The 18,676-nt window shown below is 41.6% G+C and overlaps 1 protein-coding gene across 21 annotated transcripts in view; it reads right to left on the reverse strand.

The window, feature by feature from the left end:
• The window catches only part of Cadps (calcium-dependent secretion activator 1), a 537,366-nt gene that overhangs the window by 15,448 nt on the left and 503,242 nt on the right, over nucleotides 1-18,676 (reverse strand). For all 21 annotated transcript variants that reach the window (XM_069317990.1, XM_069317986.1, XM_069317987.1 and 18 more), the window contains one exon: nucleotides 12,492-12,631. In XM_069317990.1, coding sequence (XP_069174091.1) covers nucleotides 12,492-12,631 — 140 coding nt within the window. The remainder of the gene's footprint in view (nucleotides 1-12,491; nucleotides 12,632-18,676) is intronic.

The following is an 18,676-nucleotide window of genomic DNA, read 5'->3' on the forward strand; positions in this document are numbered from 1 at the left end:
CTCTAGAGTTTGAGAGCATTAATCAACACATTTTGGGTAATACAATACAGGTTCTATATAAATGTAACATATGAACAATACAGTACAGTATGCAGTTTATCAAATTCTTGTGCAGTGAACTAAAAATATCCTTAATCTGAAATTTAAGTAGTATTATAAGTGCAAAGATTCGGCAATTATATTATATATAATATGTATCACACCATGCATAGCTACATATCTACAATTGTATAATGGCTACTGAAAAGAATGTTCTGTTGAATATATATAACCTGTAAGTAAAAATATGCACAGTCATTACAAACAGTTTTCTACTTGAAATGCAAACACTTCATGCTCTTCAGTTATAAAATAATTTCTTCTGTTTCTAATATTTTACCCTTCAGTACATTGAAAGTTTATTTCTTCTCCTACAAATAATTTGGAAATACTGTAGCAACATTTTACAGTGAGTTTTGAATTGAGTATATTGATGTGCTTATTCACTAAGATTTGCAGGATATCTCCATTATGGTGTGCTCAGCAGTTCCGGGTGGTGTGCCTGGCAGTGCTTGGAAATGTGCTTGGGTCTTTCTTGTTCTTTTCTGGGATTTCCTCTGGTTTCTGGATCTATGGTCTCTAGGTTGGTTTTTATTTTCCAGCACCAGGTTCACTCCTGCCTGTTGGTTTCCTGGCACCCATCTTGGTATTTTCAGCCAGTTGCTTTTCCATTCTTGCTCCTTTGTTCTGCAGTTTCTGGCTGCTGAGCTCCAGTTTAGGCTCAGGCCTTCTCCTGGGTGGTAAACCTGGGGGTGGCACTTTGGCTTTGCCTTGGGAATCCAATGGCCTCACTATGTTGGTGATGTGCTTCAGTGTTTGGCACGAAGCTGGTGCTTGGTGCACCAGCTGTGTCGGTGTCTCGGGCCTTCTCTGTCTCGGGTCCTCTTTGTCATCTTCTCTTACAAGTTAGTCCAGGCTTGTAAGTTCTATTTGGAGCATATAGTTTTGGAGCATAAGTACCAGGCTGCTTCTTAGTTCTATTTTTATAAATACTGGCCTTCTCTGTTGAGGTACCATTGTATGATAGCTTCAGTTAACTACCATGGGCCTACCTCCTAGAAATTAACATTGAATATAATGAAATGCCCATTTCTGGATGGGACCTTACTATCTCCCTGTCCCCATCTTCCTTATGGAATGGAGGGGCTGCCTGGAGTGGCTCGTAATTGAGGGTGGCACTAAGTGGCAGGTATGTAAACACTTAAGTGTAATTACAGGATGAGAGCTATGCTTGTGGTGTCCCATCTTCCCAGTACTCTATCATATGATAGAGTACTCTATAGAGTACATATGATAGATATACTTTGAAATGACTGATGGTTTTGTCATCCACTGCCTCCTCACTGTTCCAACCGTCTATCACTCTGCAAAAGAAAACCCTTCTAATATTATATTTTTTTGGCACCTTTGTTTCCTTAGCTTGAATCCATGACCTCATGTTCTTGAAAGTGCTGGTTTCAAGATTTCCTCTTTATCAATTTTGTCAATTCCTGTTACTATTTTGTATGTATTGATTATATTGCCTCTTTTTCTTATACATTTTTGCTTTGGCTTATTAAACATCTCTAGCCTCTCTTCATGGTTAGTTTTTCAGTTTCAGAAGCAATTTTGCAGCATGTCTTTGAACCTTTTCCAGTTTATTGATGTATTTCTTGAGATATGGGCACCATATAACTGCTGCATATTTAAATTTTGGTCTTACAAAAGTCATGAATAGTTTCTTTAATATTTTACCATCCATGTATTTAAAAAGCGATTCTAAAGTTGGAAAACATAGCATGTGTTCCTCGCACAATGTTCTTTATGTGGTACTATTTGTAACAGGTTCCATGTGTTTACTTCGCGGTAACATTTCTTGCCTAGTTGCCATTGGATACTTGCTTTTGACATTGCTTGTTTCGAGGTGCTTATGCTCTCAGTTTTAAGATAGATCTTTGAACCCCAGGTTCCCCAAGAATGGACAAATCAAAGCTTAGCTTCGAGAAGGTACTGAGGTCCCCAGCAGTAAAGGGCATTTCATTACATTCAATGCATGATTTATAACTACCACTTGTTCTATGGCAATCCTAGGGCCCAGGGTTTCTGGAGGTTCTGCAGATCAGTGTATCTCTCTTATCTTTCATGTCCTCATCACCTTGGTCTTCTTTCTGCTATATATTTTCCTTTCCTGATTCTCTGGGCTCCATCTCTGTGAACTGCTGATTCCTTAGGTAAATCAGGTATACCTTTTATCCATGTTACTCAGCAGAAGAGCGTTGTGTGAAATGAAATGCACCTTTTTGTATGGCAACTTTGAAGCTCCTGGTTCCTGCTCTTTTTGCCTTATCTTTACCTGAGTTTTTCCCTGGAGGTTCAGTCTCCCTGACCCATTCTTACATAAGTGATGGTATCTTATGATAGTCAGTGTAGTTGGATGATGGGTCTTTGAAAATTTCAGAATGATATTTGTTAATTTACACGTTGTCAATGAGTGTTTGAAGGGAGTATGTTTGGAAGGGTTGCTGTGTGTCATAGCAAGCAGTTACCTTAGGGTGGATTGAGGTGATCTCCATTAAGCTCGCTGCCCCTTTCTGGAGAGTAACGAGAGAATTTGAAAAAGATATTTGTCCTTCTGGGGTTTAAAGTCACTGGAAGTTGGCACGAAGTCTGTGTACTAAAAGGGCCCAGAGCCGAGGCATGTGGAAGTTACAGTAGTACCACACAAAAAATGAGCATTTCATTTCACTTAAAACTCAAAAGTATTTTTACTATTTAATTCATAATTAATTCATATCACACATCAACAGATGGTAACTTATATTTCCTGATTTACCTGATTTATCAGAGGGCCATTAAGACTAGTGGCCTCAATGAGGACAAAAGAAAGTGGCTTGTCAAAGGTTCCCCCATTTGCCTTGATGATCCTTTCTAGGTGGATTTTAAAACTTAAGAGTTTTGGCATTTGCAGCTTCAACAGATAGGCAGTTCCATAGGTTTATAACCCATGACAATTTAATTTGTCACTCTTTTTATCTTCTAATTTCAGTCACCTTAAAAATTTTAAGTAAACATTAAAAAGAAATGTAAGAAATTCATATTGCAGAATCATAAAAATCTGGTGTACAATACAATACATATAAGGATTTAATTTTTCTTGGTTTGAATTATGGTTGTGTTAAGAGTAGAGAATACATTACTTGGTTAAATACAAAGTGGCAGCAAAAGGGAAACTTATCATTACTGTAATGGGAAAAATACAAATTTTATGAATAATGTGATTCAGCATTGGGGTCTGAGAATCTATTTTATTATAGTGAAACCTCTATTTTGATCATTAACCACTACACTGCACACCTGGTTTTGGCAAAAACTTCATAGTGCAATTGTCAAGGACATCTTTTTGTTGTTTTTATAAATGTTCAGGTAAAGTTAATGTCAAAATGTTTCCAAACTCAAACATTTTCGTTTCAAAACACAGAGTGATGAAAACATTAAAAAACATGAAAATATAGCCTAATTAAAAAAAAAATCAGCACAACTCTGAGAGTGCCTGAGGATGCTCTGCACAGTACATTGGTTAATCTATTCCTGAGGGCCCATTGTATATGGAAACTGATGAATATTTTAACAACTTTCCCATCAGAAATAACTGAAATTCAATTAATCCGTTCCCAGCCCCCAAAATTAATAAAGATTTTTCTTTTTCACAGATGAATCTGATGAATATAGAGGTCTCACTGTATTTTGTAGCAAAGGAACAACCTACTGGCATACCTCATTGCTGTGTGACATTAACTCTTAATTATTTATTATTCATTGTATTCAATTAATCTCTCTTATAACTTTGGTTGTGGGCATAAGTTGCTTAAGCCAAATGTAGGTCTGGCTATTTTTCAACACTTCTAAGATTTATATAGCTTGTGGAACATGTCTATATAATGAGGACCAAAACATGTATGATAATACTTTAGTGTTGAGTATAACTCTAACCAAAGGAATCTAATATGCTAATAATGATATAAATGACATGCAATAATGCTTATGCTGTGAACAAGTGTGGATAGATACATACGATTGATTACTGTGCATAGCATGCAAGGGGTGGGGAAGAAAGGGAAGCACATTAGCAGTTAATCCTGATGAGTATATTGTGAAGACTTAAAATTATTTATAAATGCTACAGTATATTAAAAGCAGCAATTAATACAATACTGAAAAAAAATAAAAAAAAAGTTTACATTTCAATATAAATTTGAATTGTTTTCCTGACCTAAATATTCTTAAGTGTGAAATTACTTAGATTATCCAGATAAGTAACTTATACAGTATTATAAAAAGGATTTTGTCAGTCACAGGAAAAGATAAACAGCTAGTCCTTATGTATTACTCAACCTCTATGATGAATAAAACAATGGTAAAATCAGTGGTTTACAGTTACACACAGTAACTGTAAACAAATATTATATACATTCATAAATGAATCTTGCATGCTTTTGTCATGTGTATTAGTGAATTAGTTGATGACAATGCACGACCCTCATATGACACACCAGCATGATGAGTGAAGTGTGGTGTGGGTGAAGCACTTCTCTCCTCATCATCACCAAACACATCTTTACATAAAGTTATAATTAATTACACTAGGCCTCTGTATTCATATTCAAATTGGATACTGTAATAAAATTACAATATTTTATATGCTTCAACAGCCATTAAAATGCACTAAATGTGCCGCTGCTCCTCTCATTGTGCCTGTGTACTACTGTGTCATATAGCATTAAAGCCTACAGTTTGATAAGATTCTTTGATAAACTAGATATACTGTATCTTAATTAGTTCCAAGTAAGTTAGGTAGTAACACATGTTTTCCCAGTTCTCTATAACTAGAAATATATACATGTATACATCTACTTGATTTTTTTTAAACAATTTCTATGTTTTCCCCTGTACATATGCAGCAACTTATTTGTAGTCAGTTGAAATGCTTACAAATAAAGTCAAATGCCAAAAAAACAGTCAGAAAATGTTCATTTATTAGCTACATAAATGTGACAGGGCCATATTTCTGAGAAGGAAGACTGTTAAGAAGATAGAATGGAGGAATGATATAATATAAATGAAGAATTGAATGTAATGAAATGCCCCTTTCTGGGCATTCCCTTAGTAACTCCCATGAGTTTACCCTTAAAGAGCAGTTAATGTCATGTGATGATGTACGGGGTTGTGTGGTTATTGTAAAATGTTGATTTAAAAATTATTGTGTGGGTTTTATGCATATGATGCAAAAAAAACAGCACTGAATGTAATGAAATGCCATTTTCTGGGTGAGACCCAGAGGCTCCCTGGAGCTATACTGGGCTGATGTATATATATTAGACCGTGGCAACAGTCAGTCATTGGAGTTCTAGCCTACCGGGGACCATGGGCTAGAACCTGGTCCCCTCAGAGAGGCACAAGGAGCAATGGCCTATAGACACCCCCATGCAGTTGGAAGCAGTCTGTCTGCCATCTACCAGGTCAGGCACCCAGAAAGGTAGGAATCCCAAAACAAACTACAGCTAGTTAAAAAATTACAACTGGAAAGCTGAACGAGCAAGCGGAACTCCCCAATCTGAAAACGAGCAAACAAACATGACGTCACCACAGCCACCGTGCCACTGTCTGCACAGCTCCCGCCTCCCTGGGAGAGGGAAGGGTTGGGGGGGGGGGGGGCCCAGACCTCCCACACTGCCTACCCAACCCCAGTTCAGAGGCTGAATATTAAACACGTGAAAAAACGCCGACTGGAGGGAGGGAGGGATGCCGGGGAGCCTCTGGATCTCATCCAGAAAATGGCATTTCATTACATTCAATGCTTAGTTTACTGTGGTGAGCCCCTTCTGCTCCTCCTTAACCAAAGATAAAGGAAAAGAGGGATTAACCCTGGAGATGGCAGCCACTTGCTCCTCAACTCGAAGTCGAGCCAACTGGCTGCAACGTGTGACCCAAGGCTACACACGCCCAAGAAGGGTCAGGAAAATTTATGAGGACCAGACCACACACTAAAAGGTGAATGGACGACGAAGTTTCTGCAGGCAGCTGCAGAAATAGACTTGAGAATGGTCCAGGACGGACCGAAACGTCGTCGTCCCTTCACTTTCTAGTGTGTGGTCTGGTCAACATACTTTAGCCACATTATTGTGACTCATCGCCTGCAAAATTTATGAAGTACCGTCCGGCCAGAACCCTGTTCGACCTTCAAAAGCTCCGTGCCCAAATGTCAGCCCAGGACATATTACCAAAAACAGCAGCCAAAGCCACGAACTCACGAACGTCGTGGGCACGGGGATAGACTGCAGCCTGGCTGGTCTGAATAATCCTGTGAACAACCTGGGAGATCCACCCCCTGGAACAGGAAATGGATCCCTATCGCCCTCTGCCATGTGACCATGGTGTGCAAGTAACGACGAAGAGCCGCAACCGGACACAAAACATGATGCACCCTTGGCTAAACCAACGAAGCATCAACACCCCAAGGACCCCTCCAAAAAGCAGCTTGTCATTCTTCACCAGAAAAGGAGGAGACAGCTGCAAACGAACAAAACGACCACCAGGACCGAAAGAGTAGAAACCCCTGTCCGGAGAAGAGCACAAAGCTCCCTGACCTGACCTCCAGAGGCCAATACCAACAAGAAAAAGAGCCTTAGAAAAACATTCCTGAACCAAAGGGGCCACTATAAACCAAGGAGAAGAGAGAAAAGAGAGCACCCGGTCCAACGACCAGGATGGCTCAGGCGGCACATGAGCAGGCCGGAGGTGAAACAACACCCGAGAAAGCTTGCGGAACGGAGCAGAAGTGACATCCACCCCAAACACAAGCTGAAGCGGCTCCGCCAGTGCCACACGATATGAGGCAACAATATTCGGCCTAAGATGACGGTCCTGAAACTACCAAGAGAGAAAGGATAAAACAACCTGATCAGAAATCGAAGGCATCATACGAAGAGATAAAATGTGCCTTAAGAACCCCAAGGAAACTTATTACTGCCGCCGAGACAAAACTCTTAGGTGGGACATTATCAACGCCACCTGATCACCATACAAGTGGCAATAAACCCGCGTAAAAAAACCCAGACACGAAGAGCAGAGGAGAAGATTGAACCAGCCACATACTGGATTGGACTGGTCAGCTGAAACAGGCAGAGCTGCAAGAAGGCCTTTGGGTTCGAACACCAAATAAGCATCAAAAACACCAAGCAAGCAGGCAACAAAAGTGGCAAGCCTGCAGCCCCACGACAAAACCGAGCCAATCCCTTGACCCTGGATGAATCAAGATGTACCAATATGTGTCTCGGAGGTCTAGGGACACCATCCAAGTGCCTGGCTCCAAAAGCAGCCAAACCTGGGACAGAGTTGTCATCCAAAAGGAGGGGCAAAACACAGGGGTTGAGATGGTGTAAGTCCACAATGAACTTCAGATCTACACAGTCCTGTTTCGGAACTGGAAAAAGGAAGGAAACCCTCCTGTGGGATGCCGTCATTTCGTCCACGCCCAAGCGTACCCACTCCAGAATGGGTTCCACGAATTGTGGGATCAGGTGAGAGCAAACAGTGCAAATCTCCCCCCCCATCACCTCGTCAACGGGGTGAATTACGAAAGGGCTAATGACCCTTATGAGATCCCGACAGACACTCGGAGCGAGTACTGAGGCAACCAGACGCCAACATTTCCACAGGAGATTCGTTAGTAGTGTTAGATTCGGGGCCAGCCCCGAATCTAACACTACTGGCTTACGATGATCGAAGGAACCTCGAGCCCTGGCATGACCCTTCTGGGCAGGACCCCCACGGCTCCCCTCGAGAACCAACAAGTACTACATAGGGCGGCAACTAGATGAAGCTGCCTGCAGAAAATGCACCATCGCAGACTCTGCAAACAGCAATGGACAAAAAGGGGATGAAAATATAAGAGCCAGGGCCCAAGCAGATTCCAAAGAGTGGATGAGCACTGTCTGTTAGCATGCGAGGCAAGAAGCAAAGAACAGACACTGCTTCCTTCAGAATCGGCACAAACAACTTCAACAAGGCAGCCAACGCCTGAGCCACCGAGGCAAGCACACAGGATGCTGGCCCGGAACCCAGCTCCTCCACATCCTCCTCGAGCCAGTCCGAAGACAGCTCCAGTAGGGAAAAGAAGTGCAAGACCAAAGCCAAATGCCAATAGGTGCAGCCAAACTCAAAAGAAGAAGGATTCATTATCGAGGAGTAATCCGGGTCTCACAGGAGGTAAGCCATAATAACCTCCCGCACCTCTCTAAGCAGGATGTGGGAAGTCGAAAACCTCCAGAAAGAGAGAACCAAGGAACCTATGAGAACCTGGAACCGAACCCTCCCAGGGTTTGGTTCTGGGAACTCATATCAAACTCATACAGAACTCATATAAAATTTGTACAGGGATGGGGGGGGGGGGTAGGGGGATACAAAACCCCCCCTCCCCCTGTAATAACAAGCCCCATGCCAAGGGTACCAACACCAAAGAGGGGTCAAATGGGGCCCAAGCCCCCCAAAGTAAACTCCTTCCCAGGCCCGGGATCCTCCATGTCAGGACCTGGGGCAGAGCCGTCCTCCAACCCCTCTGCATCTGGAGAAAAGGCAGAGTCCACCGGAAAATCAGGAAAGAATGGGGTCCGCTAGCATGACCTGAAAGCTCCGGCAGGAGGAACAGGCTTGAATGCCTCTGCCGCTGAACCAGAAGGGGCAATCCCTAAAGCCGCCTGAGTCTCGCCACCAACAAATCCCTGCCCCGACTCCGAAAAAGTTTGGGAGCCAGGAGCAAAAGGGGGTGAGGGGGCAGCAGGATGAACTACAGCAGGGAAAAGGACAAGGGGGCGCGGACGAAACCAAAGTCGAGGCGACTAACGCCCCTCAAAGTCCCTATAACTATCGTGGGGCAGCCTTGGGGCATCCAGAAAGGCATGCAACCTAGCACATTGCAGCAATCTAAACCTCGCATGCAATACTGAAGTTGCCTGCACCCGAATATCAATAGCAGTGGATTGGGTGAACTGTAGTATAAGTAAGGAACACCACTTGCAGGACTCCGGGTCAAAGGTGTCATAAACCCAACAGGCAGCATGGCGGAGGCAAAAACGGTGAGTGTCACCCTGAGACAAAGGGACAGAGCAACCTTTGAACTCTCACAAAGCGAGATGGGACTCAGAGGGTGCATCTATTGGATCAATGAGCCTCAATGGGGTTTTCCAGGTCCCTTAGGCTGGCTGCTAAGGGAAGCCCCAGCAAGGCACTGCTAACCGGTTATCCCAGAACTACCAAACAAACAAACAAAACAAAAGCTGAACCCCTGTAACATTTGCATTCAGGTGGACCTAGCTGAGGGCCACCCAGATAATACAAGTGGTCCTACAGCCACACCAGGCAGACCCCCACCAGGCAAAACAAAACAAAAGAAAAGAAATACCCTGCAAAAGCACAATGTCTCCAGGAGGAACAGAACTGGCTACTATGCATATTATAAGACAGCTGCACAGTACTTTGCGCCCCAACCAGCGACGATACTACTTCCTACCTAAGGCCAACAGTGGTAGGAAAAAAACCCAGCTGACCCCATGGGCGGGCAATCACCAAACAACAAAAGAACCCTGCAGAGGTAGCCCCCGAACAGTTTGTAGAAGGTAACCCCAAACTGCAAGGATAGTACTTACAGGGCACCTAGAAAAGGTGACCCTAGGTGCATGCAACCCCAGTACTTCAAGTACTGAGGCTGTACAGTACACCTGGCTTGCACACTGATTGAAAATATAATATCATATATAATTTTTCTATCATAACGGATAGAAAAATAAGGGCAGTAATCAGCGGCAATGTATCGGACTGGAGAAATGTCACAAGTGGAGTACCACAGAGTTCAGTTCTTGCACCGGTGATGTTCATTGTCAACATAAATAATCTGCCAGATGAAATATAGAATTGTATGAACATGTTTGCTGATGATGCTAAGATAATAGGAAGGATAAGAAACTTAAATGATTGTCATGCCCTTCAAGAAGACCTGGCCAAAATAAGTATATGGAGCACCACTTGGCAAATGGAATTTAATGTGAATAAATGCCATGTTATGGAATGTGGAATAGGAGAACACAGACCCCACACAACCTATAAATTATGTGAGAAATCTTTAAAGAATTCTGATAAAGAAAGAAAGAGATCTAGGGGTGGTTCTAGATAGAAAACTATCACCTGAAGTCCATATAAAGAACATTGTGCGAGGAGCCTATGCTAGGTTTTCTTACTTCAGAATTGCTTTTAAATACATGGATGGCGAAATACTAAAGAAATTGTTCGTGACTTTTGTTAGGCCAAAGCTGGAATATGCTGCAGTTGTGTGGGGCCCATATCTTAAGAAGCACATCAACAAGCGGGAAAAGGTGCAAAGACATGCTACTAAGTAGCTCCCAGAACTGAAGGGCAAGAGCTACGAGGAGAGGTTATAGGCATCAAATATGCCAAAACTAGAAGATAAAAGAAAAAGAGGTGATGTGATCACTACGTACGAAATAGTAACAGGAATTTATAAAATTGATAGGGAAGATTTCCTGAGACCTGGAACTTCAAGAACAAGTGGTCATAGATTTAAGCTAACTAAACAAAGATGCCGAAGAAATATAAGAAAATTCACTTTCACAAACAGAGTGGTAGACGGAACAACTTAGGTGAGAAGGCGGTGGAGGCCAAAACTGTCAGTAATTTCAAAGCGTTATATGACAAAGCGTGCTGGAAAGGCGGGACACCATGAGCGTAGCTCTCATCCTGTAACTACACTTAGGTAATTAGAGAGTCAATATTCAGCCCCTTCCAGAAAATCCTCAGGAATAATGTGAAAACCTTTGATTAACTAAAATAAAATAAAACAAAATAAAAATAACTGCTGGCTTCCTATTCAGCTGAATAGAGGTAGAGGTAGAGAATCCACTACTAGAGGTAGTGACCCTCATGTAAATTCAGATAAATCATGCTCTTGTAGATGGCTCTCCAGAACCCAGACACACCCAAGGATGGCAAGGAAACCATGTCCAAGAATACCCTTCAGTAATGACCAGTTAAGACTAAACATCCCCAATGCAGGCCATCCAGAAAGCCTCTGGATGCTCACTTCCCATGTGCTGTCACTGAAGCCCACCATAAATGAACTGATGAGACCTTTGAGTGTGATCACAGAAAGAAATGGAGCCTCACAGGTGCAATCAAGTGATGCATCAACACCTACTACATCCAGGAGACCAAAAATTCACAGGCTGAGCATGATTAGAGGACAAGACTAGCTTCACTCTAAAAACCTGGGCAAGCAGCTGGAATGACATTTGCACTCTCTATTACCTGCTGAACCTCCACCTTAGGAAAAAGGAGGGTAGAAAACGGGCAAAAAATGCAACAGGGAGTGTAAATGTGAACTCCTTGAAAATATGCTACAAAGAAATCCAATAATGCATCATGCAGAAAAGAAGCAAAGATTTTAAGCAATGTTCCAAAAGTCACAGAAGTGGAGAGCAGGCAGGAAAGGAGTCACATCCCACCCTAAAATTGGCAGTATAACAGCTTCTGAAAGGCAAGAATGTTTCACACATCAGCCAAGCAAGGGTGCCATAGGTACTAAAGTGATGATTGTCTTGCCAAACTCTGTTGTTCTGTACAATACAGTGGTCCCATCTGGTGGTAGTTGGGGGTAGAGGCTAGTAGCAATTATTAGTAGTTAGTAGGGTATTAACTGGGTTTCTTCACAGATCCAATGATTACTTGCAAGGGAAGTCAAGTTTTCTTGATCAGCTCTTTTGTCTCATAACAAACAGCTTTAATAGGTGATGGATTAACATTTCTTCACTGTCTCCATTCCCAAAATTGTGGAACTAGACCACTTAAAAAGATACTAATCATAGTGTAGGGGAGGATGTAGCAGAGCTTGGCATGTCTGTTAATATCTTGGGTGGACTTGTATGGGGGGAGGAGGCAGCAGAGCCTGGCATGTCTGTTAATATCTTGGGTGGACTTGTATGGGGGGAGGAGGCAGCAGAGCCTGGCATGTCTGTTAATATCTTGGGTGGACTTGTATGGGGGCAGGAGGCAGCAGAGCCTGGCATGTCTGTTAATATCTTGGGTGGACTTGTATGGGGGGAGGAGGCAGCAGAGCCTGGCATGTCTGTTAATATCTTGGGTGGACTTGTATGGGGGGAGGAGGCAGCAGAGCCTGGCATGTCTGTCAGTGTCCTGGATGAACTCTGGCTCAGGGAGTAACAGAGAGGCTCTGCTCAGAAAAATTAGTTTTTGTATATTCTAAATAATACTGATTAATTTGTATACAAATTTAGTAATAATTTGTCTCCATAGTTTATGTAGTTTACTCTTTGAGAGTAAAGGTAAGGGTACAGCAGATGACTTGTAGAAATTTACATGCACTTGAAATATCCAAAAAAGCAACTCACTCATCGTCAGCTCGTCTGCTTCCCTCAATGAGTGCGCAAGCAGCTTCTTCAGTCGTCATTCGCTGACTTATCGTTTGATAGGTTTTTGTATTTAATTTCTCTTCCATTATTCCTTGTAGCTCAAAGTCAGTATAAATTTTCTGTTGTAGGGAAATATAAAATGTTATTGCAGGTATTTCAGTTGTGAAATTTATATAAAAAGGAAAATATTAAAAATATATATACATACTTTAATTTAATTAATGAATATTAATTGAAATAACTTTAAGCAAACAGTAAGCTATTGAATTTATTAAAAAAAGAGCCATATCACGTATGTATTTTGTAAGTAATCTATATCTTACTTTTCTTAAATAATTTTTTGGTACATTATCCTACTTATTTTAAATCGTTAGCAAAATGTAAGTGACGATAACAAATGAACTGATTGCTTCTATAGCGAGCCTGAAGGATGCACTTGGACAGTACACTGTAAATCTGTGTCACTGGTGAATCTAACATTTATCAGAGGCTAGTATGTGTAAAAGCCATATTAATACTGATGATACTCATATTAATACCATAATAAACTAAGATAAAACTTGTATTTTAAGAATGTAAAGATGAAGGTACATTGAACCTACCATATTTTTTAAAGTGACTCTTTGGTGTTCAGTTAAGAATTTTAAACACTTAATAAGTTTTGTAAAAGCAACAATATGCCTTACTGAAACTCCCAAAATATAGCCTATAATTTTCTATTGGCAAAAGCATATAAATGTGACACTTATTACAATTTAACTAAACATTTATTTCCCAAAGTATCACTTATGTTGTACCAATCTACATCAAATGTACTAAAATTGATTCAGGATATTTACAATAATAATATAAAAAAGAACTAGTGTTGAATGTAATGAAAAGCCTCTTCCTGTTTGGCTTCCATGGTTCCCTGAATCTATCTTGCTGAGATAGCTTCCTTCCCCACTGAGTCATATCAGCCATGGAAGTCATGTATGGCCTACTGGGGACCAGAGCCAGAACCTGCCCCCCCCCCCCAGAGGTATTTATTTTTATAGCAGGTAATTATTACTACTATATCATTCTCATCAAGAAAACATACAGAAAGTATACAGAGAACAGAGTTGGATCAGCCTGTACACAAAGACACATCTTCTGCACAGAGCTCTAAACACAAATGATATGGTGTAAGTGCTGATACTCAAAATATAAATTCTAAATGTGGTGATTGTCCTTGTACAGTATATAAATCACTAGATGTAACTCGGTCCAAATCTGTGCTATTTCAATTGGATATTCTGCTTGAAAGCAAGATATACCTAGAAAAGAACTTGAGATTCATGCAATCACTGAATTCTGTCCTGGTACAAAGAAATCTCTGTACTACTATCATCTCACTTCACTGAACACTTTCCTCCCTTTCCACAGTATATCATTTCAAACCATATTATCATTGTTTTTAAAGTGTAGACACTTAGAAGTAGCAGGAACCTGTCACGTGACAAGTACTTCCCAAAAACTAGGGTTAGAACAATGCTGTCTTTGTTCCAATAATCCTGGATGACACGTTTCAAAGCATGTTTGATCATTATACACAGCACAATAAAAACATATATCTCAACAACAGTTGTCTCTTACCAACATGTCACATGTGAACCAGGTAATAAGCCATCTGTAATGAGTTGCATTGTGTAGCAGTTTCGTCAACTAGATGTTTCATGTATGGCTCATCAAAATAAGCCATAAAATATTCACTTTCACCCATATTGTCACTAGTATATGGGAAAACGTGTGCAACATCTGTATCATCAAATGTTCATATTTCTGGTAAAGAGCTTTCACAATCATCCCACACGAATACTCTCATGCTGCTAGTACTGGCACCAACACCATCACTACTAGCTGCATGGGCGCCATCACAACGGCTCCGTTTTTGTATAAAACTCCATTGGCCAGGAGATGATGCTCTTCTACATTGTACAGGCTGACCACAAATAGTTGAAGTGTAGGCCACACTGTCCTCATCATCCTCATGGTTGGATGCAAACCAGTGTCTGGCAGGGTGAGCCTCTGACATGCAAACCTCCTCTTAATAACACCACCACAAAAGCTGCTAACACTAGGTTCATCTATGATATTAGTATCAGACACAATGTCAGTGAATCCAGAACAAAAAAGTCATCTCTTATATCATCACGGCATTCAGGAATAGAAGATGGCACAGGTGGTGATAATAATGAACAGTGTGGCAGTGGTGTTGACCTGGGACACAGAGGTGGGGCTGGCAAAGCCCACATACTGTACACACTCACTGTATCATCATTATCAATGTCTGTACTACTGATATCTAATTGCTATGTTAGTTCTTTATTGATTTTTGGGTCGTCAACATCATTTTTAGTCCTCTCAAAATGTTAAATACTTCATCTTCAGAGATTGGTTTTTCAACCATATGACCCATCGGTGACCAGGAGCTGGTGGTACATGCATCAGCCATGGTAGATTATTGTAAACTGAGCCTGCGGTGGGCCCATGTATTATACTGGGAATTTTTTGAAGATAGCGGACACTCACCGGAAGCCTCAGGCCTCTATTTGCTACCCAGGCTAATGTGTGCGAGTTTTGAATCTTATGCTATATTAACAAGCGCCAAAAGGCATCTGGTACACCACCCGCTGAGTGCCTTAAGGAACTATGTGCAGTACATGGGTTAAACAGTTCTGATAAAGAAAGATGTAGGGGTGATCCTGGACAGTACACTGTCCAGGAACTACATAAAGAACATTGTGTGAGGAGCATATTCTGTGCTTTCCAACTTCATAATTACTTTTACATACATGGATAGTGAAATATTAAAGAAACGGCTCATGAGTTTTGTGAGAGCACAATTGAAATTTGCAGCAGTTGTGTGGTACCAATATCTAAAGAAGCATTACCTGTTGAATACCTATTAATGATTCCAAGAACTAATGTTCCTGCAGCCCACTCTCTGACCAGGCCTCATGCTTGGAGGTCTGGTCAACCAGGCTGCTTGATGCAGCTGCTTGCAGCCTTACATAAGACTCACAGCCTGGTTGATCAGGTGTCCTTTGAAGGTGCTTATCAAGTTCTCTTTTCAACCTCTGTGAGAGGTTGGCCAGTTATGCACCGTATGTGTGTTGAGGGAGATCATGGAAAAGACTAGGGGTCTTTGATATTGATCGAGTTCTTTCTCCTATTGTACCTCTGCTTTTCAATGGGATATTTTGCACATCCAGCCATGTCTTCTGGTCTTGTGGTGTTACAACCTGTACTCTTACAAAGAACATCGCATTTCAATTGTATGCATTATTTAAGGCCACAAATTGTCAAACTAGAAAATGGAAATGGCTCGCAAAAATGACATACTGTCCCGTTTTCTGTCTTGGGTCCTCTGATAGGTTAGAAGACACTTTAATTTAACTATTTTCTTGACGTTGGAAAACCTTAGGAGGACAGTCTGGTTATTTCTGTGTCCAGAATTAGAACCATTCCTTCTAGTATTTTTCAAATGTAAATTACTGTATTATGTATTTCTCCTACTTGCATTGTAGGGGATACATCAATAAACTGGAAAAAGTGCAAAGGCATGCAATGAAATGGCTTCCTGAAGTTAAAAACAAAAGCAACAAAAAGAGGATAGAGGCATTAAATATGCCAAAGGTAGAAAAATGGAAGAAAGAGGCAATATGAATATTACTGTACATACAAAATAATAATGGGAATCAAAAAATTTCATAAAGAGGAATTCTTGAAACTTGCAGTTTCAAGAACAAGAGATCATTGATTCAAGCTAAGGAGCTAAGGAAACAAAGGTATGGAAAAAATATTAAGAAGTTCTTATTTGCATACAGAGTGGTAGAAGGCTGGAACAAGTAAAGCAAGAGGGTGGTGGAGACCAAAATTGTTAGAGGTTTCAAAACCTCATATGACGAGAACTGGGAAGACAGTAGACCACGAACATGGCTCTCATCCTCATCACTTGGGTAATTACAACAGAACAGAGCAAAACAAAACTTGAATGTCCCCAACCACAGGAAATCAGAGGAGTCAGAGGAACCACACAGGAATCAGAGATTCTTGCCCTACCCAGGGCGAGGCTATCTGCACAGTAACTTGGCCTCTCAGAGGCTAACTCCTGAACTCGCCAAAAAAGACCCTGTCCTCTGTTAGAGCAGGGGTCACTATTAAACGAGTGCTTAGAGAAGGGCTGCTGTAAACACATGCAGCTATATGTGTTATATGCAGCGAACAATAGACAAAGTCCACACAACAAGTGAGGCTTGAAACACATGCTTGTGAAGTACTTGGTAAAGTCAGAAATGACACGAAAGTAAATGTCCCTCAGAGGACAGTCTCCAAAAGACAGCTACAGCCAGTAGTTTGGGGAGGTCTCTATGCACATATATCAGCAACAGGATTGAGGAAAAGATGGCATGGAGGCCGAGAACTCTCGGTGGGGCTGCCACTTGTTGGTGACCAATCGTAACTAGGCGGAGTTCGAGCTAGTTTCTGAATGAATCATTTGCAGAGTTGTTTGGCTATTTTAATTCTGTGAACCCTTGCAGTTGTATGATTGCTTTGTTTACTTTCAGAATGCATTCTTGGTGAGAGTGATCATAACAATCCCCTGCTCTCTGTGCTTCTGTGAGGGGATGCCAGGTTCTAGCTCTGGTGCCCAGTAGGCCACTGTTACAATATCAACACCGTTGCTGAAGTGAGGAGTGGTTATTTCAATGCCATCTATGGACCTGCACTCCACCTCCAAGGCATTAAGTGAGACAAAGACAATGCCATCTGTTGGTTGAGGTGTGGCGTCCGTGAAAGACTCCTGTTTTGAACCTCAGTTAGGAGGTGAGGTCAATGATGATGACCTCTGGTGAGTGAAGTAACAATATCAACACCATCTAGATTGTGCATCCAATTACCTTTCACAGTTCCCCAGTGAAAGGTTGTCATCCTATGTTCTCCTTGTATATTTTCTGCTGGCTAATGACTTTTATGTCCACAGAGGTGACGTGGAAAGTCTATTGTGCTGTGGAAATCAGTTCACCTTGAGCAGTCCAGAATTCCCGACTTGTTTCCTGTGAAGACAAGTGGCTGCAGTTGGTAGTAAGCAGTGCGTTGGCTGTAGTACTTAGGGTTTTGTATGGACCGACGGACCCTGGATTTTGCTAAGAGGAGTTACAAGATGATAGTAGTGGCCGTCTGCTGAGAAGTGCCGCTAGTGTGTTGCTAGAGACGTCTGCCAGGGTGTTTCTTGGGAGAATCGTGTAAGGGATTATTTGTGACCCCTGTCAGCATGTTGCTGAAGCCCTCTGCCAGTGTGTTTCTGGAGAGCAGATGTGGATTAATGGGACATCGGGATGATGCGGTGTGTGGACTGACCCACGTTGAGGAAGGTGAATTCACCGGTGATTACCATCGAACGTGATGACGTGTACTTGAAGATAGTGGACTCACTGGAATTTGAAGAACACTGCAAATATATTGAGTGTCCTGGGTGAAAGCGACACTGTGTACATGACTGTAGCTATACTTCAATAGATAATATATTGGTGAAGGTGTAATTGCATTTTGTTTACCCCCCATTTATTCCTTGCACAATTACTTGCTACTGCCAATTCTTGAGAACTTACCATTGACTTGGGGTGGGATCATTGAAGAAGGGGCTCTAAGGCACATTACTCAGAACCCAGTTAATTGCTCAAGCTGGCCATAACAGCCATACATGACTTCCATGCCTGATGTGACTCAGTAAGGGGGAGGGGAGTCATCTCATTGAGACAACTTCAGCTAGTCACCCTTCTGTCTCTCCAGAAACTATAAATTCTTTTTGAAATGGACAACCATTATTGAACTGATAGTTAAACTTATGAAATCTAGTGTAAGAATGTATAGTGCTCCTCCAAGACCACACCATTTTTTGACATTTAATATGACAGAGTTTAATAGTTTAGGCCATATAGATTAAAAGACTTAACCTATGCACAAATCCCTATATTTCAATAAATGACATATGAGAGAGGGGAAAGAAGAAAAGAAAAAAGAAGGAAGAGAGAGAGAGAGAGAGGGGGTGGAGAAAGAGAGAGAGAGAGAGAGAGAGAAAGAGAGAGAGAGAAAGAGAGAGAGAGAGAGAGAGAGAGAGAGAGAGAGAGAGAGAGAGA

Source organism: Procambarus clarkii, chromosome 89, assembly GCF_040958095.1.
Source record: "Procambarus clarkii isolate CNS0578487 chromosome 89, FALCON_Pclarkii_2.0, whole genome shotgun sequence".
NCBI lineage: Eukaryota > Metazoa > Arthropoda > Malacostraca > Decapoda > Cambaridae > Procambarus > Procambarus clarkii.